The sequence below is a fragment of the Gossypium arboreum genome, chromosome 13 (assembly GCF_025698485.1).
Source record: "Gossypium arboreum isolate Shixiya-1 chromosome 13, ASM2569848v2, whole genome shotgun sequence".
Taxonomy (NCBI): domain Eukaryota; kingdom Viridiplantae; phylum Streptophyta; class Magnoliopsida; order Malvales; family Malvaceae; genus Gossypium; species Gossypium arboreum.
Genome location: NC_069082.1, coordinates 129,467,933 through 129,492,891, shown reverse-complemented (window position 1 = coordinate 129,492,891; position 24,959 = coordinate 129,467,933). Strand labels below are relative to the sequence as shown.

Here is a 24,959-nt window from a genome sequence, read left to right as displayed (position 1 = left end):
GCTTTTTGAAAAAAATTAAAATATGCTAATAGAATTATAAGAATATAAAAAGAAAAATATAACAAAATATTCAAAATCTGAGTGGATTTCATATAAACAAATTTTGTTAGAATTTGGATTTAAAATTAATTAATTAATTAGTACAAGCAAATTAGAATAATAACATGGGATGTACCGGAAATCATATGAAAAATGTTACAATATATATTAAAATTATTGAAAATGTTTAGAAATATTTAAAATGAATAGTTGAACTGATTTAGTGTGCCTTTGTATGGGCGGTGTGTTTATTTCCGATAAGGTTAAAAATAGCGGTGGCGGTAAAATAGAAGATTTTATTACCCACAATCACTGCCAATCCAAAGACATTTTGAATTGTAGCTCAATTAACATAGATATTATTATAATGTAGGAGGACGTTGGTTCGAATATAGTGAAACGTATTATAATCACAGTTTTACCACATCTCCTCGTTAATAATTGTAACGCCCCCTTTACCCGAGACCGTCGCCGGAGTCGAGCACGAGGCATTACTAAACTTATTTGAGCACTTAAACAATTCAAACAATTTATATCACACTTTCCAGACAAGCTGTCCAACTGTGTCATAGTTGCTAAATAATTCATATCTCGAGTTATAAAACTCGAAATCCAAATCCGTAAATTTTCTCTGAATTTATACTCATATATCTACTTACCAATTTTTTTCTAGGATTTTTGGTCAAGCCAATTAGTACAGTTTATTATTTAAAATCTCCCATGTTTTAGGGTTTGACTACTCTGACCTTTGTGTATTACGAATCAGATATCTCTCTGTACAGAGCTTCAATGACTATGCCGTTTGTCTCTAATAAAACTAGACTCAATAAGGAATCTGTACATATAAAGTATGACTTCTAATTATCTTTGTAAAATTTATGGTGAATTTCCAAAGTCAGAACAGGGGATCCAGAAATTGCTCTGGCCCTGTTTCACAAAAATTTAAACATCTCATAAAATATAGCTCATATACCTGTTTTGCTTCTTCCATATGAAAATAGACTCATCGAGATTCGATTCCATAATTTATTCATTATTTAATTCCATTTCTACTATTTTTAGTGATTTTTCAAAGTCAAACTACTGCTACTTACCGAAAACTATTTTAGTACAAATATTGTTAACTAGTTTATAACATCTTTACTTCAATTCATTCAAACTCTATACATGCCATATAAATCTTCAAACATAAAACAAAAGCTACCGAATTGATCTGGATAGTGTGCTTTGTTGTGTTGATCCGATCTACCCACTTCACTTCAAGTTAATCTACATAAAAATATTAAACACACACAAGTAAGCTTATTGAAGCTTAGTAAGTTCATAGGTTAAAAGTAATGCTTACCAAACATAATATTTCCAAACAATACCAAAACATTTACTAAAGTTTCCTGCGATTCACAACCATTGTTATAATAATTCACATAGTTGAGCTCAACAAGAATAACTACTCAATCTCTTTCATTTGGATCACTTCTCTTTTATTTCTTATAATCAAATTAGGAAACGGCTTACGAAATTGAGTACGTCGTTGCTCAATGCCACGATTCACAACTCAGTATGGTTTTCCTCATTGAAATACCATACCTACATTTTTTTAACTCGGTATGGGAAATGCCATACCTACATTTCTTAACTTCGGATGGATTTGATAATACCATACCTACATTTCATGTTCAAGATGGATAATACCATACCTACATTTCACAACTCAGTATGGATGATACCATACCTACATTTCACACTTTGCCATGGAACAACCATGGTCTTATCCAATCAATTCATCACACGTCACGATACGAACGTACTCAATCCTGCGTTTTTCCTAATTTGCATTTCCACATTTATTCTTTCATTAACAAAATCTACACAATCCCACAACAAATTCGTATATAATAACACATTATATACTTCAATCATTCACAAATAAACATCTAATTTCAACCATATGAACTTACCCGGCTAATTTGTAGAAGATATTGAAATTTAGGGACTATTCCGCAACTTTTTCTTTTCCTCGTTCTTCTTTGGATTCTTGATCTATAATATAAAATATATCTACTCATTAGCATTTATTTGATTTCTATTTCACTTCACAATTTATGCTGTTCAAATTTCGAAATTGCACTTTTACCCCAAAATTTACAGTTTTCACAATTTAGTCCCTACTCAATTCCCCCATCAATTGAACTAATTTTTCTCAATTAACACTTTATTTTATCATTATAAACTATTTCAAAACCTTTTATATTCTGAATTTCAACAGCAACCTTCAATTCACAACTTTTTCACAATTAGGTCCTAAATATCATTTCCTATCAAAATCACCTAATAAAACCACCTTAATATGAAATTAGAACTTAAATTTCATAATAATTCATCATAAAATTCCCTTATCCATCCAGGGTAACTTCCAATTTCACCCATAAAATCAAAAACTAATGAATTCTACAAGTGGACCTAATTGTAAAAGTCATAAAAACATAAAAATTATCAAGAAAAAGCAAGAATTAGACTCACATCCAGCGTTTTGGCTGAGAAATTATGAAGAAAATGTCTAGATTTTTCAATTACATCATTATTTAACTATTAACTTTTATCTATTTCCAATTTTGCCCCTTGTTCACATTGTTTTCTTGCTTATTTCATATCCAAACCGTCCAGCCATTAACCTTTGGGTCTAATTGCTCTTTAAATCCATCTTTTTAAATACTTAAGCTATTTACTCACAATTTAACAAATTTTGTGCTATTTTCAATTTAATCCTTTTCAATTAATTAGCCATCCAAACGTTAAAATTTTCTAACGAAACTTTAATACTAACTCAATGACACTCCATAAATATTTATAAAAATATTTATAGCTCGATTTTCAACTTTGAGGTCTCGATACCTCATTTTTGACCCGTTTGACCTAACAAATTCTTTTAATTCACTAATTTCACCATTTCACAAATTCTTCTAAATTCTTACTTGACTCATAAATATTAAATCACTATCTTGTTCAATCTTATTTGTCGAATTTAGTGATCTCAAATCACCATTTTCGACACCACTGAAAATTAGGCCGTTACATTGAGTAGCATTTTGGTGGTGGTGATAGTAATTAAAACAACAATGGAGTTTGAAGACAGATTGAGTGATCTCCTCGATTTCCTTCATTTTCATTTCAACTACTTCAAATGTTAACATTTTTCAATATTTTTTATAAATATTATATATGATATACATATCTAAAAAAGTAGCGTGAAGGAATATAACGCAAAAAATCATAATCTTTGTATACCCTACCACCAATGAATGATTCTTCTCAAGTCATGCAAAAATATTTTTCATACTTCACCTCTTCACTCCTCAAACTCTGAAGCAATCAATCAAAGCTAAGAATGCCAAAACCCTACCTTTTTACAATGGAGTGGGGATATCATTCAAATAACAAAGGATCAATAGATCTAATACAGTAAATATTGGTCTGGGGCACACAGCCAGGCTGATAGGTTGTACACCATCACAAAGCTGCATCATCTTTGTTGATTTCTATATTATGAAAGGCTGTTGTACGTATATGCATGTGTGTAACAGGCCCTCTTTGTTCTATCTAATAACCCCATCTACCATCATCCATACTCTAGTCCAATATTCCCTGGCCCCTTGTAGGGTCTATGTCCTTGTTTTGTTGACCAAAACTTAGTAACACTTTCACTTTTTGGATAAATCATTATTTTAAGTCCCATCTTTATACCTAAGAAATCAATGGAATAGTTATTTTTTATTTTTTTAAATGTAATTTGCTGTAGGGTGAGAATCTAGATAGAGAGTCATAACCAAAACCTATGCTATGTTAATAGGGTTGTGTATATAATAAAAAAAAATAGTTAATGGATGGGATGAAGTGTGTGAGCTCGAGCTTTTGTTGTTTGTTTGTATACTTGAATGAACGATGGAAAATTTACTGAAATGGGACGATGACGGCCCCAACCCTTCCGTAGCCATACGTGTAAGTCCATGTTATTTTTGGACCGTGCTTTAATGGGCCTCCCGTTACCCTCACCATGGTTTTTTCTTTTTACTACAAATATTTATATTTTTAAAATTCACATGTCTAATTATAAATAATATAAATCTGATCTATTAGTATTAGAATTAATTAAATGCAAAGAATAATTATTCTAAACTTAGATTAGAATAAATTTAGATATAATTTGCATATGATAAAACTTTAGCTCAAATAAAACATAAAGCTAGAAATTTTTTAAGATAATAATTTAAATTATAAAATTTTAAGAACTAAAATACACATGATGAGCGGTGATTGTAGTGAGGTGAAATTTTTACCTTATAACTAAATAATTAATATTATCATCGCTACAATTTTTATCATACCCTTTAATAATTATATAACACCACCAACTTCTCAAGAAAAGAATTAAACAAAATATATTTTGACAAAATCATCTAAATAACAAAATTAAATTAATTTCTATTTTCTATAAAATAAATGAAGGTGTTAAAAGATCTGTTAAACTTTGGTGGGTTTGCAGGGTAAAAAGGAAAGGAAGAGCTGACAAGCTATCCTATTCCTATCCTTTGCTTTGCAACTGACATTCCATAGACCATTCTCAAGTTGTCTCATCAATCAATCAAATTTTTATGTATAGGAGTCAAGGTCAAATTTTATATTTTTATAAAACTTAAAATGTAATTTTATTACTATATTTATTTATATTTTTATAGGTTTTAAAGGATGAAATTAAAATTATATTAATTTTGAGAGAATTAAATTATAATTTTTAAATTTTAAAGGTCTAAAACATAATTTTTTAATTTAATGTTTTATGTGTAAAGTTGAAATAAATTAAAACTTTACACATCATATTGCATATTAAAACTAGATTTATTTATAATTATGGTAAATTGGTAAATCTAAATAATTATAATAATTTATATAAAATTGATGTATTGAAAATGAAAAAAATACACAAATGTATTAAAATGTACACATCTCTTAATTAATAATATGTTAAAATTTATCGAAAGTTTAACATTTCAAATATGTGACATTAAAATAGTAATTATATATATTTTTAAAAAATTAGCCCAAAAATATATTTAAAAAAAAATTAAATTGTCCACAAGATTGTTTCTACTATAATTGATATTAATTCAAAAAAATAATATTAGTATAGATAACCAGACCCATGTGTAACCACATCCTATTTTTTCCCGCTCCATAAAATAATATCTTTAGAAGTTACAACACGTAACTAGACATGCGATGAACTGTAAGAAGGAACAACAGCCCAACCAAACAAATAAAAGCACCTCATCATCCTCTGCCTTTCTAGAACTCTCTAGCTTCGTCGCTCGCTTTCTTATTTCTTCCATTTTCACTACCTTTCCACTCATGTCTCGAATTTTCTTCATTTCTCCTAAATCCCCTCCCCCCTTTTGTATATATACCTCCGGGGTTCCCTTTGTTAAATCATCAGTTAATATTACAAATTCATCTAAGCAATCGATTCAACCAGACAAGCTCTCTTAAAAATCCCTTTATTTTCCCTGTATAATTCTTGTTTCTTGTTTAACGCATAAGAATGGCGGCCAAAGCTGAAGGCAAGGCAATTGGGATTGATCTCGGGACGACATACAGTTGTGTTGGTGTATGGCAGAATGATCGAGTGGAGATTATTGCCAACGATCAAGGCAACCGAACGACACCGTCTTACGTTGCTTTCACCGACACCGAGCGTCTCATCGGTGATGCTGCTAAAAACCAAGTCGCTATGAACCCACAGAACACTGTTTTCGACGCTAAACGTCTGATCGGTCGTCGATTCTCTGACCCAGCGGTGCAAGCCGATATGAAGCATTGGCCTTTCAAGGTTGTTGCCGGCCCTGGTGATAAGCCGATGATCGTCGTTAATTACAAGGGTGAAGAGAAGCAGTTCGCTCCTGAAGAAATTTCTTCCATGGTGTTAGTCAAGATGAAGGAGGTTGCCGAGGCTTATATGGGTCAAACCGTGAAAAACGCTGTTATAACCGTGCCTGCTTATTTCAATGATTCCCAAAGGCAAGCTACAAAAGATGCCGGATCCATTTCGGGGCTTAATATTTTAAGGATTATCAATGAGCCAACGGCTGCTGCAATTGCGTATGGCTTGGACAAGAAGGCATCAAGGTCCGGCGAGAAGAATGTATTGATTTTCGATCTGGGTGGTGGAACTTTCGATGTTTCATTGTTGACGATAGAGGAAGGTATATTTGAAGTTAAAGCCACCGCTGGTGATACTCATCTTGGTGGTGAAGATTTCGACAACAGGCTTGTTAATCATTTCGTTCAAGAATTCAAAAGGAAACATAAGAAAGATATCAGCACCAATGCAAGAGCTTTGAGGCGATTAAGGACGGCATGCGAAAGGGCTAAAAGGACTCTTTCATCCACTGCTCAAACCACCATTGAAATTGATTCACTCTATGAAGGTATTGATTTCTATTCCACTATTACAAGAGCAAGGTTCGAGGAGTTGAACATGGATTTGTTTAGGAAATGCATGGAACCTGTTGAGAAATGTCTACGAGATTCCAAAATCGACAAGAGTCAGGTCGATGAAGTTGTTCTTGTTGGTGGATCAACCAGGATTCCTAAAGTTCAGCAACTTTTACAAGATTTCTTCAATGGCAAGGAACTGTGCAAAAGCATAAATCCCGATGAAGCTGTTGCTTATGGTGCTGCTGTTCAAGCCGCTATTTTAAGCGGTGAAGGGAACGAAAAGGTCCAAGATTTGTTGCTTCTTGATGTTACTCCTCTCAGCCTTGGTCTTGAAACTGCTGGTGGAGTGATGACGGTGTTGATTCCAAGGAACACGACGATTCCAACAAAGAAGGAACAGATTTTCTCTACATATTCTGATAATCAGCCTGGGGTTTTGATTCAGGTATATGAAGGTGAAAGAGCTCGAACCAAAGACAACAATTTGCTCGGCAAGTTCGAGCTGACGGGGATCCCACCAGCACCAAGAGGTGTTCCACAAATCAATGTCTGTTTCGACATTGATGCAAATGGTATCTTGAACGTGTCTGCTGAAGATAAGACTGCAGGTGTAAAGAACAAGATAACAATTACAAATGATAAGGGAAGATTGAGCAAGGAAGAGATTGAAAGAATGGTACAAGAAGCAGAGAGGTATAAAGCAGAGGATGAGGAAGTGAAGAAGAAGGTGGAAGCTAAGAATGGGCTTGAGAATTATGCTTACAATATGAGGAACACCGTGAAAGATGACAAGTTTGCTGGGAAACTCGACCCTGCAGAGAAGCAGAAGATTGAGAAAGCCATTGATGATACAATTGAATGGCTTGATGGGAACCAGCTGGCTGAAGTTGATGAATTTGAGGACAAGTTGAAGGAATTGGAAGGTATTTGCAATCCCATCATTGCAAAGATGTATCAAGGTGGTGCTGGAGGTGATGTGCCAATGGGTGGTGGTGCTGAGATGCCTAACGGTGGTGGGTCTGGTGGGTCTGGTGCAGGGCCCAAGATTGAAGAAGTGGATTAAGTTCCATGGCTTTTCTTCTGCATATTAAATTGTCTGTTGTTGTCTCTGTTCCTTTCTTTTTTTTTCTTTTTTTCTTTTTTTTTTGTGTACCTTGGTTTGGCTAGTATTATGTGATGGGTGCGATAGGTGAGGTTTTTAGATGTAAAAACGTAACAATGTAATAAGAACTTGAAATTTCATTCGCCTCAACATAAGTACTCTTCAACTCATTATTTTCAGATTATGATTTTACAAATACTACTAGCGCTACCTTTTCTGAGCTATATATATGGGTTACTTAATAGGGTAAGTAATTACACCCTAGTAGTTGGGGGTTAATGTTCAGTATAATAAATCAATAGGAAAATGTCTTAAATTTAAATCTATTTAATGATTAATTTTGGATATTAAAATTATTAAATTTTGATTTGTGTATTTATGGTATTTATAATTGTTTCATGAAAAAATAAATTGTAAAAACGAAAATTTAATTAGTGCAAACGATGTAGACTAAACGATTGAAAATTTGTGAATAATTTAATGATTAATTTGTAATTTTTTAAAATTGAGTGATCAAAACATAACATGTTAATAGTTTAATGATTTTGAGTATAATTTACCCTAATTACTCATGCAATGATGCAAAAGAATTGGTGTACCGGGCAATTTGGCAATCAATAGCTAACAAGTGAAAATATAACCCAATTAAAACAACGTCATTTACACTTTGCATTGTTTAAATACATTTAATCGTATGAGGTGACACAAAGTGCTACCCGGAGATCGTTTGAGGTTCCACATACATACATCCGATATGTTTCTATTTCTTGTTGATCATCCATGTGAGGTCCGCCGCGCGTGCTAACTGCATAGTGACAGTCACTGCCGCTGTCACGCTTGGAAAAGACAATCTGCCTGAGGATTGGTTCGTGGCCGTTAAGAAGATTGCCCATGCTTAAAACTTTTCTCCATGACTGATTGGCAGTGGGTGGGGTAAACATATTTGACATAACTTGTCTCTCGTTCACCCGTAGCTGTAGCTTCAGGTCAAATTCCTAAGCAAACAAAAGATGTTAAACCCAACACAGTTGGAGGCAAATTCTAAGAAACTGATGCGCTGAAGTTTCTATTAGTTAAATCTAAATTCAAGTTACTTGCTGATTTCAGTCTTTATGGAATAGTAGATTGCAATATTGCCAACATTTTAATCACAAGTCCAAAGACATGAAATGGATTTCCCCAAGCAATAGTACATTGAAAGAGTCCACGATGCCCATGAATGCTAGAGTGGTAAAAGTGAAGATTCATGGCATAGAAGCTATTTACCTTCTGAATATCAACATCTGCTGAGCCCTTTCCCATGTTCGGAAGGTAAAAGTCGTAGTAGTCACTGAAAATAGCTTCATAGACACGGGGTGCTTGTATGAATTTATGACGAAGAGAAGCTGCAAGTGTTAGCAACTTCTCAACATGTTCAAGGGCAACACAAAGCCGTTTTAGGTCTTCAATTTTCTCACTATTTCCAGATAACAGATTTGCTGTGACATGCATGAGATTGAAACTTCAATGACCTTAATTTTGAAAAGTATAAACCTGCAAGAATGATGAAAGAAAACCTTGCAAAGGCCTTAGTGTAGATGCCATAGTATGGTAGAGTTGGTCCATTTTAGTTGTCATCTGCTTCAAGCTTCCAAAATTCGTCTGGTGCAGTGTGTCAGCTGAGGCTCTGAAGGCAGTACAAACCATTTGCTCAAGAAGCTGATGGGGTCGCACAGTTTCTAGGTAATGAAGTATCTGTAGAATTCAAGAAGCCAAGAAGAATCAAGCTTGATGCATCAAAGAACTGGGTGACGGTTATTACCAAGCTACTTGGTGAGCAAAGTTTCAAGTCATCTATATGCCAGGTAATAAATCTTTGCTACCAATGAATCAAATGTGAATATTTAGGCACAACTCAAGATATGTGGGTACCATTTCTGAATCTCTTCCCCTATAAATCAATTAAGGCGGATACTAACAGAAGGGTTTGCCTCTGGAAACATCATCATCACAAACTTGGGAATGAGCAAGCAGTTTCCCATTGTCAGAGTCAGGATAATGAAACTAGAATGAACTTTCAAATCATGTTTGCTACTGCACACAACTCTGCAAAGAGTGTTGGAAAGCTTAGGCATTCCAAGTCATAATTTTCAGGCCTAAGGCCACAGGTTTGTTCGGTAATGTCTCTGCACGTGACATTATCTTTTTGGTCAAAGGAACCACAGGGGATATCAGTATGCTCTTGGTAAAATTCAAATTAAGGGAACAAAAAGCTAACCTTCTCTCCTTCTCGGTTTGGATCCAGCAGGGGTTTCTGTTCATAAGCGGGCAAACTAGGAGCATCATTCCAAATCTTTCTCCATGAGTTCCCAGGGCCAGACATCCTCTGTGAAAGTTTTCCTCGAGGAGGCCACTTATCATTTGCTTCACTTCCATCATTCTCCCAATCTCCAGGTGAATGCCACCGGATAAAATCTTCGAAAACAGCATCTGGGTTTGCAGCTTTAAAGGCTGACATGTCTATTTCAAAATTTGAAGAATTGTCAGGAAAGATGCACAGTGAAGCATAGAGCAGACAAGAACATATTTGAGACTTTAAGCATCAAACTTATGAGAGAAGAAGGTTAAACAGAGAATGAAGGGACCATTTAACATCTAACATCATACAAGCCTGGACTTATTGCCTCTATCCTATTTGCATTCGTACATAAAAAAATTTACCGAATTGGGAGGGCAATTTAAGAATTGATTCCCTCTTATCAGCCTCCAAGGAGAGTGCCTACATGCAGTGTGTGACTCCACTAAGGTAGCCAGTAACTTTAACATCCTCTTCCTTGATGTAAAGTTGAAACATGCAGTTCCATTGATGCATAATTCAACAAAGATGAAATACGTAATGACCTTATTCACAGTTGTACTGCCAGGGAGTTCTTTGGATGAAGTCAGATCAGAAAGAATTCAGCAATTGTATGGATCCAAAACAGTTATATTTAAATAGATGCAATGAATTCCCAATCTGCTGGACTAGGATTAAAAATTGACATAGGAAAAGATATATCAACTAACAAAACATCAAAATATTTCTAAATAGGGAGGAAGATATTCTTTGTGCCAACTATTCAACAGTTTCTTAGCTCCATAACTAATCCCCAACAAAACCAGATGTAAATGTTGAAAAGCTTTATGTTTTCTTTGAACTTTCCCAGTTCAACATCAAAGCATGGTTCCATATAAAATGAATTTAGCAGTCTCTTGAAGTTACATCTGCCACTGGCAATATCTAATTACTTACAAAGTAACATAACAAAATCACTCTCAAGAGGAAGACCACTTAGTATAGTTATTACCTGAAGATAATGTTTCTCTCTCCAACTGTGCAGAAAAGTTCTGTAATGAAACATCAAACATCTTCTTGAGCGGTAGTAAATAATTAAAGTTGTTCAAGACAACATGAAATATATAAAAAATGCTATAACTTCTTTTTTTTTTTTTTCCTTCTAATTATAATCATGATAGATGAAACACGCAAAGAAAAAATGTATAAAGGTAAATCTATTGCTAACTGTGATCAGCAAATTAGATCCTATTCATGATTCAGAGATAGCCATAAAATTCAAGCATCCGTTAACCAATTAATGAAGGAAATAATGCTATTGAACTGCAAAATGAAGTATTGCAAGAGAAAGCCAACCCGTAAATTTTAGATATTTAGCACAATGAAATATAACTCTATTAATTCTTTGGTGCCTGAGCTAAACAGTAACTAGAAAAAGCTGCTAGGTATCAGTTTTGAGTCACTGATTGTAAAGAGAAACATATCATTAAAATGCTTAAAGCATGTTAAATCTTACTTTGGCTTGAGAGAACTAATATGTCAGGAAGAAGGGAGAGGGCACGCAGAACATTACATGACTGTCTGAACTGATCTATAACTGACTAAATCTTTATACAATCCAAGTTCAAGGGTGTGAGAAGCAGGATGGCTACCTTGACTAATACCATGTTTACATCATACGACTCCCAGGTGATATGTTTAAGATTAATGGTTTGTCTGATGCAACAAAAAAAGAACAAACTGACATTCATAAGCAAATGGCTTCTAAAAACATTGGGCTTACAAATGAATCACCAAAGGCCTCGACAGCACGGAGTCGTTCTTCATGCATGTCTTCTGTCATGAGTGGTGCATTCTATAACAGTTCAAAGGAAAAGAGACCACTGCGTTAAACATACTTTGTAGGAGTTTTTTTTTTTTTTTTTTTTTTGGGGGTTGGTAAATCAGAGATGTAAGTGAAACCTGTGTAAATGGAGCATGCAAGCTCTGACACGAATTCAGAAGCTTCATAGACCCTACAGGACCAGCTGACCCTGTCCTTTTAGAATCTGAAGTGCTTTTATCAGCAGAATAGGCATCTTGAGAATTTGTACTGAATTTTGATATAGATGTTTTAGATTCATTAAAACCTTCTAGAATCAAGGGACTGCAAAAACCAAAAGGATATCATGTTTTTATTATAACTTTAGTCCAAAATAAAAGGATGCAGTAACCTATTGCACACTGCAGTACAAAAGGAGAACTTATGAATTGATAAATTTGTTATCTCATTTGTATTTCATAGAATCTTCTACACTAACTAATTATTGTGATATGGAAAAGTATTACAAGATACGTCAAAATGAACCTTCTAACTCAGGAATTCTAGACATGTAATTAACCCAGGTTACATATCTGCTGAAGTAAACAGAAAATGAACCCAGCATCTCATACATCATTTTTTAAAAATGCACCACCTAGTCAGGTAACAAGGTGCATAGATTTGTCATTCACACATATTCAATAAGCCCCACTAATTCTGCCTACACAAGTATCAATATAATAAAGGCAGAGAATGAATGCGCTTTAATCAGTGTCATCATAAGAGTAAGCTAAAATGGATCAACTAATATCGCTTATGTAATATAGTTAAAGCAAGAGCAGAGAACTAAAAAGGAGTTGTCAAATCCACTAAGGACAACAAATTTTTATGAAGAAACCAAAGAACTCTCACTTGCTTAGTTCACCTGTCACGTTTCCCATCAAAATCTTGACTCTGAGTAAGAAAACTAGTAGACTCCTCTCCAACTTGAATATCTTCCTGCATTTTTTATCAAATGAACAGTTCAAGCCAAAGACAATATGATGAACCAGGACCGTAGAGGTACAAGTAGAATAAATGTAGCAAGAAAGTGAAAGGTAAAAAGCATGAGAAGAAGAACAAGGGGTAGACTCTTTTTTCTCAACCTCCACCTCGCCTTACTATCAAATACAATAAGCACAGTGAAGGAACAAGAGAAGACAAAAGGGGCTCACAACCTCCATATGTACAAACACGTCATCATTACTTCCAAGACAGTCTTGAAATTCTTCATTGAGTTCACGCTTCTTCTCAATGCATATTGCAAGCTGACAAGCAAAAGGGCAAAGTAAAATAATTCAATGGTCATCATATTGCTTGAAAGAAAAAAAAAAGTGAATATTAAAAATAAACTAATTACATAAATAAGATAAGATTCTTCATAAACAAGTGCCTACTAGAGGAAGAAAAGTAAAAACAAAATGGAACATACAAGATCTTGACAACAAAATGCAAACAAGGTAATTTTCTACGGATCTAAGTTTAGCCTGCAACAGAGCTTTGTAAATCACATTAAAGCATGCGCCATTCAGTGTAACCAATGGCTCTCAGGACTTAAGAGAACCATTTTACTGCAAACCCATGTCTAACCTAAAAGATTTGAACTAGAAAGCTAGCAGACAAATTTGAGTAGCAATGATAATTAAAAAATTAGCTAAAGGTCTCATGAAATAAGTGCATGGCAAATACAGCTGTATCTGTCTTCATTTTCCCCTCCAACTTGGGTAAACTGAATTAAGGGTAAAAGATAGCAGTAGAGTATGAGAAAATTGTTTGACAGTTAACAGTACAAAAGGATGCAAGAGAAAGGAGCTAAAGTAGAAAGACGACAATAATTAATAAGCACCATCCAGCTGGAAAAGAAGTCAATGATACAAGCTTGACACACATATAGGAAGTTCAGCTCCTTTAAAAGCCCTATATTTCAATCAATATTAACTGTCTTCACTTGAAACATAGTCACAAGCTGTCAAACAATGACCATTAGATTTTATTACCATTTGTAGTTTCTGGTTGATTAAACAAGTTGCTAGGTCAATTGAACCATGGGCTGGCATTTTAGGCAATGGCTGTGACTCTTCCCAATACCAACGAATTTCTCGAACAAACTCTACCCACAACACAGCAATGGCTAAACACACAAGAAGAATAACCAACATTTAGTCAAGGAAAATCTTACAAGGTCAAATACAGACATTTTACTCTAGAAAATTTATCATGCATGATTCCATTCATACCACGTATGCTACAATTGCCAAACCATAATGAGTGTAAACAGAACTGTGCAAAAAGAGATTCAAGAGGTGCGCCTTTAATTGCTCGAGAACTCTTATGTTCGCCTTTAGCAAAATCAGGAAATTGACGACCTGTTATGTAAAATTAGAAAGAAACAAGTGAATTTTAAACAATAAGTCATATGTGAAGGCAGAAAATTAATAGCTTAAGAACTCTTATATTTGCCTTAGCAAAATCAGGAAATTGAAGACTGTTATGTAAGGTTTAAAAAAAAAAAAAGCTGTTCTCCCTTGAGAAGTCATATGTCAAGAAAGAAAATTAATATTCATAGAAACTACTTAAACAAGCCAGCAAAGCTGACGATGAGTTGAGAAAAGGCAGATTTTTCTTCTTTTTGGCCAAAAAGAGCATTTGGTTATTTCTAGAAAAAGACACAGAGATGGAGAAGGTAACTTATGCCACAGCAGGAAACATCAAAGACTTTATATAAGCACGTAGAGAGAAATATATAAAGCACGCAACATATTCTTAGAGATATAACACATCAAAATGCTTAGTGAATTGAAAGAAAAAGTACCCTCAAGCAAAAGATCTTTAAGCACACGGTCAAGGACGGTAGGTGGCGGTATAACCATAGAGGACTTTAAATTGTCTGAACCAAGATTTTCAACTGCTAGTAACAAAATGCACGAGTTACAAAAAAGAACAAGTTACACAATTTAAAATAAATTTCGAGGTGACTTCAATACATCCGCAGCATCATATATATGCCAAGATGGAGATAGAGCTATTAAGACCTGAAACGAAATCCTCCATAAATTGAGCTTCAAATGACATATCCAGTGCACTAACCAAAAGCTGCAACTGGGAAGCAAATCCAATTCGGTCTCCTTTTGAACTATCACTTAATACAAAAAATCAATATAATCAGATATTTCATAGGGAAAGGCATTAAGGAACTAACAAATCAAAAAGGACCATAAAAACAAGAAGATGAATATGCAGCACCAATCTCAGTTTTAGAATAAATATAGAACACATGCACAAATTCCTTACAGATTTGGAGACAAATTTGGAGTTAGAATCCACTTCTCGGCTTCATGGGGTGAAGCATTTTCCATTTCAGCCATTTCCAAGGAGCTTTCAATCACCTTTTCCGACCAAGTGGTCACCAAATCAAACCCTACATGCATAGTATCCATCAAACCAGTGCCTGCCGGCTATGCATAAAGAAAAAGCAGTCTCTCAAAGCTTGCATCAGCTTAGAGACCCTGCAAGTTATCTACAAGGCAGAATTTTCCACCAGCCTCCTCTTAATAAAGAAAAATGAGCATAACAAAAATAGGATTACCCTTTACTGGATCTTCTGCAGAATACCATTCACTCCAAGGGCAATCATCATCCCAATGCTTCCTATTGAGATTGCCACCGTCAGGCATCTTTTCAGATTCTGCATTTTCAGCATCAGCATCTTGGATACCATCATTTTCATCATCATTGGGAAGGGTTCGATACGTAAGTTTCATCATAAGATATACTTTGAAGAGATGTGTCAAATGGTCCGATGTCCAGTAAGCCTTCAAAAATAAATAACCAATTAATATTACCACATATAAATAAGAGCATAACATCAATGTGTATAAAAGACATTAAAAAATCTGATGTAAATACTCTTGCATAGACATGAGAAATAACTATAAAATGCTAGTTAAAAAACCTAATGTTATCTCACTACCATCGTAATAATTGACCCATGTTAAATGCCAAAAACAAACACACACTATAGTTTGTGAGCTGGAACAATATCACATTTTTAATAAATAACGAGGGAACTTACAAACTTAGAAACAAACAATTCATACAATCCTTCCAAATGCATGAACTTTACAGGAACTTGGCTACCAATACGATCTGCCTCAAACCTTCTAGTAAAAATTGTTCCCATGTTCTGGATTCCAATAAACGCTTTTCTTGAAGGATCATGGACTGGCACAAATGCTGGCCACAAACTGCAGCACCAAAATTTATATAAGTTTCAGATTCAAAGTTATTAGTAATATTTCATGTAACAAATATACCAAGGTTACAGATATGAATAATTAGAATCTATTAACAATTAATAACATCACATGTTGCTATGTCAAAAGCAGATCAAAGAAAATTATACTTAATGGCAGCATATTTCTGTCAGAAACCCACCATGAACAATTTGACAAAGCAATTGCAACTGCACTTAAAAGCTTGCTGGACTCTGGAGCATCAAGTACCACACCGCTGGCACTCTGAGGTGAAATCACCTATTGATGGCACACATCAGGCGCAAAGGAAATGAAAGCATCATAACATTATACAAACAGAAGTGAACTATTATCAAGAAGACTATTGAAAGAATAGGAAGGGACAGGACAAGATGCTGAGCATACCAAGAATTCTTTTACTCCAAAACAAAGCTGCAAATCATGCAAAGTGCAATTCCAGTCAGAAATGTTGCCTGTGCCAATCAAAAACGCAAGTCAAGAAACATAAGTTCAAACCCGGTAGCTCAATGAATAGGGGGTAAAAGTAATTTTTCACCAAAAATACCATTATTGTCGATCCCAAAGTAGTACTCCATGGAATAGATTTTTGTAGCATCTTTCAACTCGGATTTAATCCTATATATTTTATTAGAATAATCCAAATGAACAGCTCCCTTTTCCTACAAAGGACAGGGAATCTGCTTTCATTGAAAGTGATCATGGGATAGCAAATATAATCTTATCCTGCATCCTTATTCTTATCTATAAAAACTATGTAGAAGAAAATAAAAGATTTTGAATAACCAGAGTTAAATAGAACAATATTCTGAAATCAAAGCAAGCGTACCAGCAAATTCTTTGGACCATCAGCTGACCACTGTCGACAAGTAGCCTCTATTTCAGATATGAACCTAAAAATTCGATAAGATAACATTAAAAAGGGAAGAAAAATAAATGAGTAAAATGCAGTAGTGAAATCGTTAAGTTATTAAATACCTTTCCCATGAAGAAGCCAGAGTGAAATCATCAAAGTGTTCAATCTGCAGCAATAACCAGTAAACTTCAATTTTCCAACCAAAAAAAAAAATCAAAAGAAATTCAAATTGCTTTCGAAATTTTCTAGCTAAGGGAAACTCGGAAATCAAAAACAGGAAAAAAAACAAAAGTGAAGATGTGAATGACAAACTTCCTCTTCTTCTTCATCGTCTTCAGTTAAATTGGCTTTGCTTGTAGATGCCATGAAAGAATCACGCGTTATCGAGCAGGTAAAATCAGCTTCAAATTTTGGTTCCGTCGCAAATTGCCGGTGGCTACAGAAAATTAATCAAAATCAATCGTTCATAGCAAAAAGTATAATCAAAAGCGACGAGGGTGACAGGGAAAGATCTGGTTCTCAAGGAAAACGCAAGTAAAAGTAGGAAAAGCAATTTAGCCATGGAATTACAATAAGCTCGATCTAATGCTAAAGTTTTGCAAAATTAGACTTACCTCCCCCAAGTTATTCGTAATGACAAACGTTTCTTGCTTTTTTAGTTAAAATTCGAAATTTGTCTTTTAACATTCCCATCCTTCAAGTCTGACCATTTTTCGAACCAATAATTTGGCTCGAAAATGCAAGTAAAGTAGGTTAACTAGCAGTCTCTTCCCGCATCTGATCATGCCCGAATCGTGTGTCTACTAAGGTGGAATTTCCTGAGAAGTCCCTCTACTATAGATATAAGATCAATTTGGTCTATATATTATTAAAAAGAATTAAATAAGATCACATTGAAATGAAATTAACATTTATTGTCTAAAACAATGAGGTGAAAAATATTTTTTCATTCATAGTTCAACTCAAACAATATTTTATCTGCAAAATCACAAAATGTTTTTAAAAGATAACTCCTTGACAATTTTTTTAAAGTAAATGTTAATTATGTTAAAATTTAATCTTATTTTATTCTTATCAACTGTCTAATTTAATTTTCTTATAATAAAGAAACATGTAATGGTACATTTACCCTTTACTAATGATTAACTTAAACTTATTTACATCTTCATATTATTTTCTATTTTTATCAAAATATAATATAGTTTTTATTTAATATTTACTAATTTTATATTATTTTCATTTAATTGTATACATTTACTAATGTTATATTATGGTATTATACATTTCATTTTTATTTGATTTAATTACGTATAGTATAAAAATAAAAAATTATATATTATAAATAAAAATAAAAATAGGTTGAGCTAAGTTTGAGATTTGAATTTTAAAATTTAAGCTTGACTTATATTTTAAAGGAGTATTTTTTGTAAATTAATTTTTTATCTAATACTTTTTCCTAAATATAATTTTACAGTTTTAATAGTTTATATATTTATAATTTTAAAAGATTAAATCAAATTTTTATCACTTTGGGAGGCCAAAACATAATTTTACCTTTACTAATTTAAAATTTTATAACTTATAAATGACTTAAATAAAAATAATTCTATTTTAGGGATCTTGCTAACCTCCTAGCTCTACCACTGCTATCAAACAAGAATCTATATAAAAAACTATCAATATTATCAGGAAACACTTTAAGCGTGTATAATTGTAGATTTGATCAATATTTTCTAATTGGATCATTCTAAGTTTTCATATTTTTTTGAATTTTGAAAATTCAATCTTGATACAAATTATAGTTATTAATCTATTAATTGGATTCTCAGTGAGAAATAGTAAGCTAACACGACATTATATATATGATAATATATTTGGTGAGGACTGTAATTTAAGAAATTAAAAAAGTGTAGAGACTAAATACACAACTTTGCAAAATACAGGGACTGATAGAAAAATTTAACCTAAAATCTCCTTTTACTTGAACATGATCCATTCATTGACCGTTTAATTGCCTTGTACGGCCCACGTAATTCCACCTGAGTTAAATTTTATCCTCCCCTCGTGTCTCAAAAACCCAAAACAGAGAAAAAATGAAAATGGTTGCTTGCATTGCACAGACCCAAAACCCTCAAAAGAATAACTTTTTGCAAGTCCATAAATGCCCTTCCCCTCATTCTCCTTATATTAACTCCCCATTGAACCGTAATAAGCTCATTGAACAACAATTCCCATCATTTAGTTCTCTCTCCTATTTTCCCGCAACTTTTCTTCTCTTCTTTTATCAGATCCTAGTAGGTACCTTTTTTTTATTTTTCAATTTTCAGTCGTTTAATTGCTTGAATAAGAATAAAAAGAATGATCATGTTTAGGATTCGCTCATATTTCTTTGGTTGAAATGAAAATGTTTGGGGGATGAATGATATTAGAAACTGTGTATGCATTTGTGGCATTGACGGTAATTTTTTTATTGTGTTTCTTGGCAATTTACTGTACTATATGCTTCCAAGAAAGAGAGCGGGTGAAGGAGCGGTTGTAGGAGAGAGTGAAAACAACAATATAAAAGACGTTTGTGTCACATCGGCGATCAAGAAGCATCGTATTTGTGCCATTGCTGCCACCTGTTTGACGGTTAGTAACAACCCCGTAACCGTAGGGAACAATAGTAGTAGCCATAGTAGCAGTAGCGTGGTCGAGCCATCGATCATGACTCTCGGCTAAGCGAAACATAATGATATAGATGAGGATCTACACAGCCGGCAGCTTGCTGTTTATGGCCATGAGACTATGCAGCATCTTTTCGCCTCCAATATCCTCATTTCCGGGATGCAGGGACTCGGTGCCGAAATTGGTATTGATTTCCTACTTTCTTGAATTTGCTTTATGTTCTTGAAAATGAATCACTTTCTTGTTCTTTTCAAAAATCAATTGCTTTGGGGTGCCCATTTTTTCTTATGGCGTTCTTTAACGAGTTTCTTGTTCTGCATGATAACTATATCTATGACTTTGAGGTATTAATTACATTAGTGCAGCATTGCGCACTGTGTTATTGTTGTTTACAGTCATTTATAGCGTTATTGGTCCACCATTAGTTGAAATGCTGTTGTTAATAGCATTCTGAGAACTTAGGACGGAACCCTGAACATCTGTGTATTTAGCATAATCATTACAGATTATAATCTTTATACATTTAACTTTGGAGTTCAATAGCTCCATAAGCAGGTTTATAAGCTTGCCGTGTGCTAATCTAATTATGAGCAAGACTGCAGGAGAAAAATATAAAAGTAAAAACCCTTCGTTTTATTTGATTTAATACCTGTATTGTTAAGTCTATGGTTGCCAAGTTTTGCTCGCTTCAATGTTATTTTTTGCTTTCTGCAGCTAAGAATCTCATTCTTGCTGGTGTCAAGTCTGTCACCTTGCATGATGGAGGAATAGTGGAGTTGTGGGATTTGTCAAGTAATTTTGCTTTCTCTGAGAATGATGTTGGTAAGAATAGGGCACTTGCTTCTGTTCAGAAGTTGCAGGAGTTAAATAATGCTGTCCTGGTTTCCACCTTAACAACAAAGTTGACAAAAGAACATCTTTCTGATTTCCAGGTATTTCCCTCATGTTAAGTTGCTTGCTGATGAATCTTGTTCTTTGAAATGTCTTAGTATCAAGTTTAGCCTTACGTGATTTTTCTTGTTAGCATTGAAATCTGGTGTTGGGTTAGGTTATTTAGATTCAAAGGTGAATGTTGGATGTGGGTACCTGTCCAACACAGGAATGCTCATATTTTTCCTAAGTTTTTCTGTATATTTGTAGGACTGGTCCCCGTACTTGTGTCCAAATATGTGTCGGATGTAGATACTTAAAAGGTAAATAAAGAGTCAAAGTAACATGAGTGTTCGGATGCTTGGGGATAAAAATGTGAGCTGAAAACAATTTGTTCTACTGGATTTGCTGGTAGACTAGAGACTACAGAGTTTGGGCACTTGGAAAAATAAAGTTCCACTAAATTCAAGGTTTTATGTTCGTGGCTACCCTGTGTCCTCTCTCTTGTTATATTTTTTGCTGATATCGTGTTGTATTCAGTTGGTTCTTTTCTAACTGGTGCAGGCCGTTGTATTCACTGATCTAAGACTTCAAAAAGCCCTTGAATTCAATGACTACTGCCATAATCATAAGCCCCCCATTTCATTTGTCAAGACTGAAGTAAGAGGCCTTTTCGGTTATATCTTTTGTGACTTTGGTCCCCAGCTTACTGTTGTTGATGTTGACAGAGAGGAAACCACACACAGGCATAATTGCATCCATCAGTAATGACAACCCTACCCTAGTTTCATGCATTGATGATGAAAGACTTGAGTTTCAGGATGGGATTTTGTTATGTTCTCTGAAGTTCAAGGAATGACAGAGCTCAATGACGGAAAGTCCCAGAAAATTAGAAGTGCAAAGCCATACTCATTTACTCTTGAGGAGGACACAACAAATTTTGGTACATATGTGAAAGGTGGCATTGTCTCACAGGTGAAACAGCCGAAGGTGTTAAAATTCAAGCCATTGAGAGAAGCTCTTAAAGATCCTGGTGATTTTCTTCTGAGTGATTTCTCAAAGTTCGACCACTTACCTCTCCTGCACCTAGCATTTCAAGCATTGGATAAGTTTATATCTGAATTTGACTGCTTACCTGTTGCTGGGTCAGAAAAGGATGCTGAGAAGCTCACATCTATTGCTGCTAACATCAATGAGTGCCTTGGAGAGGGAAAAGTGCAAGATATTAACCCAAAACTTCTCAGGTGCTTTGCCTTTGGTGCCAGAGCAGTACTTAATCCCATGGCTGCCATGTTTGGGGGAATTGTGGGACAAGAGGTTGTTAAAGCATGTTCTGGAAAATTTCATCCTCTTTTTCAGGTTGGCTGGAACACTCTCTCTCTTTCTTTCTCCTTCTCTGTCTACCTCATATGTATTGTCTGATTGTCATGAGGCACATGTATATCTGGCTGCCTATTTGCACATGCATGTATGGATGCCTCCGCACACATAATTTATACATTCTTGCATATGCTATTTGGGCTTTATGTCTAATTAATGCAAATTGATGAACCTGTTTTGAAGTTTTAAGCACCTCTAATGTTTATTTTTTAGACAGTTAATTTTTGGTTTTATTAGAATTAGAAGCTTTGTTAAGTAGAAGGTGAATTGGAAGCTTTTCAGCTCAATCACTTTCAAGAACCTAATCTATAGCAATTTTCTTCGACTTATTTAATTTGCGACAGTTTCACTGCTTATATATATTGCTATCTTCTTTTCAACTCTACTTTTAGTGGAAGTTTAACCTTCACTATGTTTTTACCAGTTCTTCTACTTTGACTCGGTGGTGTCACTTCCTGTTGAACCTTTGGACCCCAATGATTTTAAACCATTGAATAGTCGTTATGATGCACAAATATTGGTGTTTGGCACTAAACTTCAGAAGAAGCTGAAGGATGCAAAAGTTTTTATAGTTGGATCTGGTGCTCTAGGCTGTGAGTTCCTAAAAAATCTAGCATTGATGGGTGTTTCATGTGGGAGCCAGGGCAAGCTAACAATCGCCGATGATGATGTAATTGAGAAAAGCAACCTCAGCAGGCAGTTTTTGTTCCGTGATTGGAACATTGGGCAGGCTAAATCAACTATTTCTGCTTCTGCTGCTGCATCCATAAATTCTCAGCTTAAAATTGAAGCTTTGCAAAATCGCGTAGGTCCTGAAACTGAGAGTGTGTTTAATGATGCCTTCGGGGAAAACCTAACAGTGGCCATTAATGCATTAGATAATGTTGATGCTAGGCTGTATGTTGATCAGAGGTGCTTGTATTTCCAGAAACCACTTCTTGAATCAGGAACTCTTGGTGCTAAATGCAACACTCAGATGGTGATTCCCTATCTGACTGAGAACTATGGAGCCTCAAGAGACCCACCTGAAAAACAAGCACCCGTGTGCACAGTGCACTCATTTCCACATAATATTGACCACTGCTTGACATGGGCTCGATCTGAGTTTGAGGGCTTGCTTGAGAAAACTCCTGCTGAAGTGAATGCCTATCTATCCAACCCGGTTGAATATGCCACCTCAATGAGAAATGCTGCTGATGCTCAGGCTAGGGATAACTTGGAGCGCATCCTCGAGTGTCTTGATCGGGGAAAATGTGAGACATTCCAGGGTTGTGTGACCTGGGCTCGCCTAAGGTAGTGCTTTATGTGATCGAGGAAAAATGCTTTGTTTGCATTTGTTTCTAATACAAACTTCTTATAATGACATAATGCTTCTTGTGCGCTCAGATTTGAAGACTATTTTGTTAACCGGATTAAGCAGTTAAAATTTACATTTCCTGAGGATGCTGCAACCAGTACCGGGGCTCCCTTCTGGTCTGCTTCAAAGCGATTCCCACATCCACTTCAGTTTTCAGCAGTTGATCCTAGCCAACTCCAATTTATTATGGCAGCATCCATACTTAGAGCTGAAACATTTGATAGTCCTGTCTCTGACTTGGTGAAGAACCCTAAGATGTTGGCTGAGGCAGTTGAGAAAGTAATAGTCCCCGATTTTCAGCCAAAGGAAGGTGTGAAAATTGCGACAGATGAGAAGGCTACACGTTCTGCTGGCTCTGTAGATGATGTAGCTGTTATTAATCAGTTACTCTTGAAGTTAGAGCTTTGCCGGAACAATCTGTCATCCGAATTCAGGATGAAGCCAATTAAATTTGAAAAGGTTTGCTCATATGTTCTCTGTTGGGATAACTAGTTGTGCTATTCTGGATTATTTTTCTTATTTCTAGAAATTTTTTGTAGCTATTATGATAATTGGTGGAAAATTTTGGTTTACGACTAGTTAGTAGGAAACTAGGTTTGAGGTTTATCTTTTAAATTCCGGTTACAAATAACTTTTCTTTTGGTGTCAATTGAGCATCTTTAATCAACCTGTGATTCCTTGAATTGCAGGATGATGATACAAACTTTCATGTGGATCTTATTGCTGGGCTTGCCAATATGAGGGCAAGGAACCATAGCATTCCCGAGGTGGATAAGTTAAAAGCAAAGTTAATTGCTGGAAGAATCATACGATCAATTGCCACTGCAACGGCTATGGCTACAGGCCTTGTCTGCCTCAAGTTATACAAGGTTCTAGATGGAGCACATAAAGTGGAGGACTATCGAAATACATTCACAAATTTAGCACTGCCTTTGTTCTCTATGGCTGAGCCAGTCCCACCCAAGGTCCTGAAACACCGTGACATGAAGTGGACTGTATGGGACAGGTGGGTCTTGAGAGATAACCCCACACTGAAACAAGTCATCAAATGGCTCAAAGGCAATGGTTTAAATGCTTACAGCATATCCTATGGAAATTGCCTGCTCTTCAACAGCTTGTTCCTGAGGCACCGGCAACGATTGGATAAGAAAGTGGTGGAAGTGGTTCGGGAATTTGCCAAGGCAGGATTGCCTCCATATAGATCCCACGTGGATGTGTCAGTGGCATGTGATGATAATGAAGGCAACGATATGGACATTCCTCCGATATCCATCTACTACCACTGACAGAAGTTTTCTTCTAATCACCGAGGTTTAAGGCTGCTTCAAGTTTTATTCTGATGATCTGGTGTTAATAGCGGATGAACATACAAATGGATTAAATTCTGCCAAAGACCTTGCACATTTCATATAGCATTAGATTAGTGTAGTTGTAGAATATGATAATAATAATTTTCTCACGTCATTTCTTGGCCATGCATGCTTCTCTTGTAAATATGTACAGTAATGTTAGCATCTGCTCGGTTCTAAATTTCTTAAGTATTCATTCCGGTTGGGATTTGAAAACTTGATAAAAAAAATGTTTGTAATATTTAATTTCGAAGGTACATTTATGGTTGAATTTCTTCTCTTTTTTTTTTTTAACTTACAAATATAGTTAATATAAATTGAAAATTTTAATGGTCAATTAATTACTTTTTATTCCTTTTATACCATCCAGTTATAATTTTACTTACGAAATCAGAATTCCTTCTCCCAGAAGTTTTAACAACATA

The 24,959-nt window shown here is 34.9% G+C and overlaps 2 protein-coding genes and 1 pseudogene across 2 annotated transcripts; 2 read left to right on the top strand and 1 right to left on the bottom strand.

Moving 5' to 3' along the window:
• Nucleotides 1-5,386: 5,386 nt before the first annotated feature.
• LOC108486324 (heat shock 70 kDa protein) lies at nt 5,387-7,785 on the top strand. The gene has a single exon (XM_017790319.2). It carries the CDS (start codon nt 5,633-5,635, stop codon nt 7,589-7,591), a length of 1,959 nt encoding a protein of 652 aa, XP_017645808.1. The 5' UTR covers nt 5,387-5,632; the 3' UTR covers nt 7,592-7,785.
• Nucleotides 7,786-8,236: 451 nt separating this feature from the next.
• Nucleotides 8,237-17,644, bottom strand: LOC108486589 (uncharacterized). The gene is made up of 23 exons (XM_017790716.2): nt 17,526-17,644; nt 17,224-17,347; nt 17,034-17,077; nt 16,885-16,948; nt 16,603-16,717; nt 16,443-16,510; nt 16,219-16,316; nt 15,857-16,028; nt 15,371-15,596; nt 15,076-15,202; nt 14,817-14,923; nt 14,597-14,689; nt 14,022-14,150; nt 13,782-13,915; nt 12,963-13,052; nt 12,671-12,744; nt 11,907-12,090; nt 11,728-11,799; nt 10,957-10,996; nt 9,888-10,129; nt 9,187-9,364; nt 8,897-9,108; nt 8,237-8,625 (listed from the first exon to the last, which is right to left on the bottom strand). Exons 2-23 carry the CDS (start codon nt 17,275-17,277, stop codon nt 8,317-8,319), a joined length of 2,832 nt encoding a protein of 943 aa, XP_017646205.1. The 5' UTR covers nt 17,278-17,347; nt 17,526-17,644; the 3' UTR covers nt 8,237-8,316.
• A 1,310-nt stretch (nt 17,645-18,954) lies between these two features.
• On the top strand, nt 18,955-24,805 carry LOC108484249 (ubiquitin-activating enzyme E1 1-like; annotated as a pseudogene).
• The last annotated feature ends 154 nt before the right edge of the window (nt 24,806-24,959 follow it).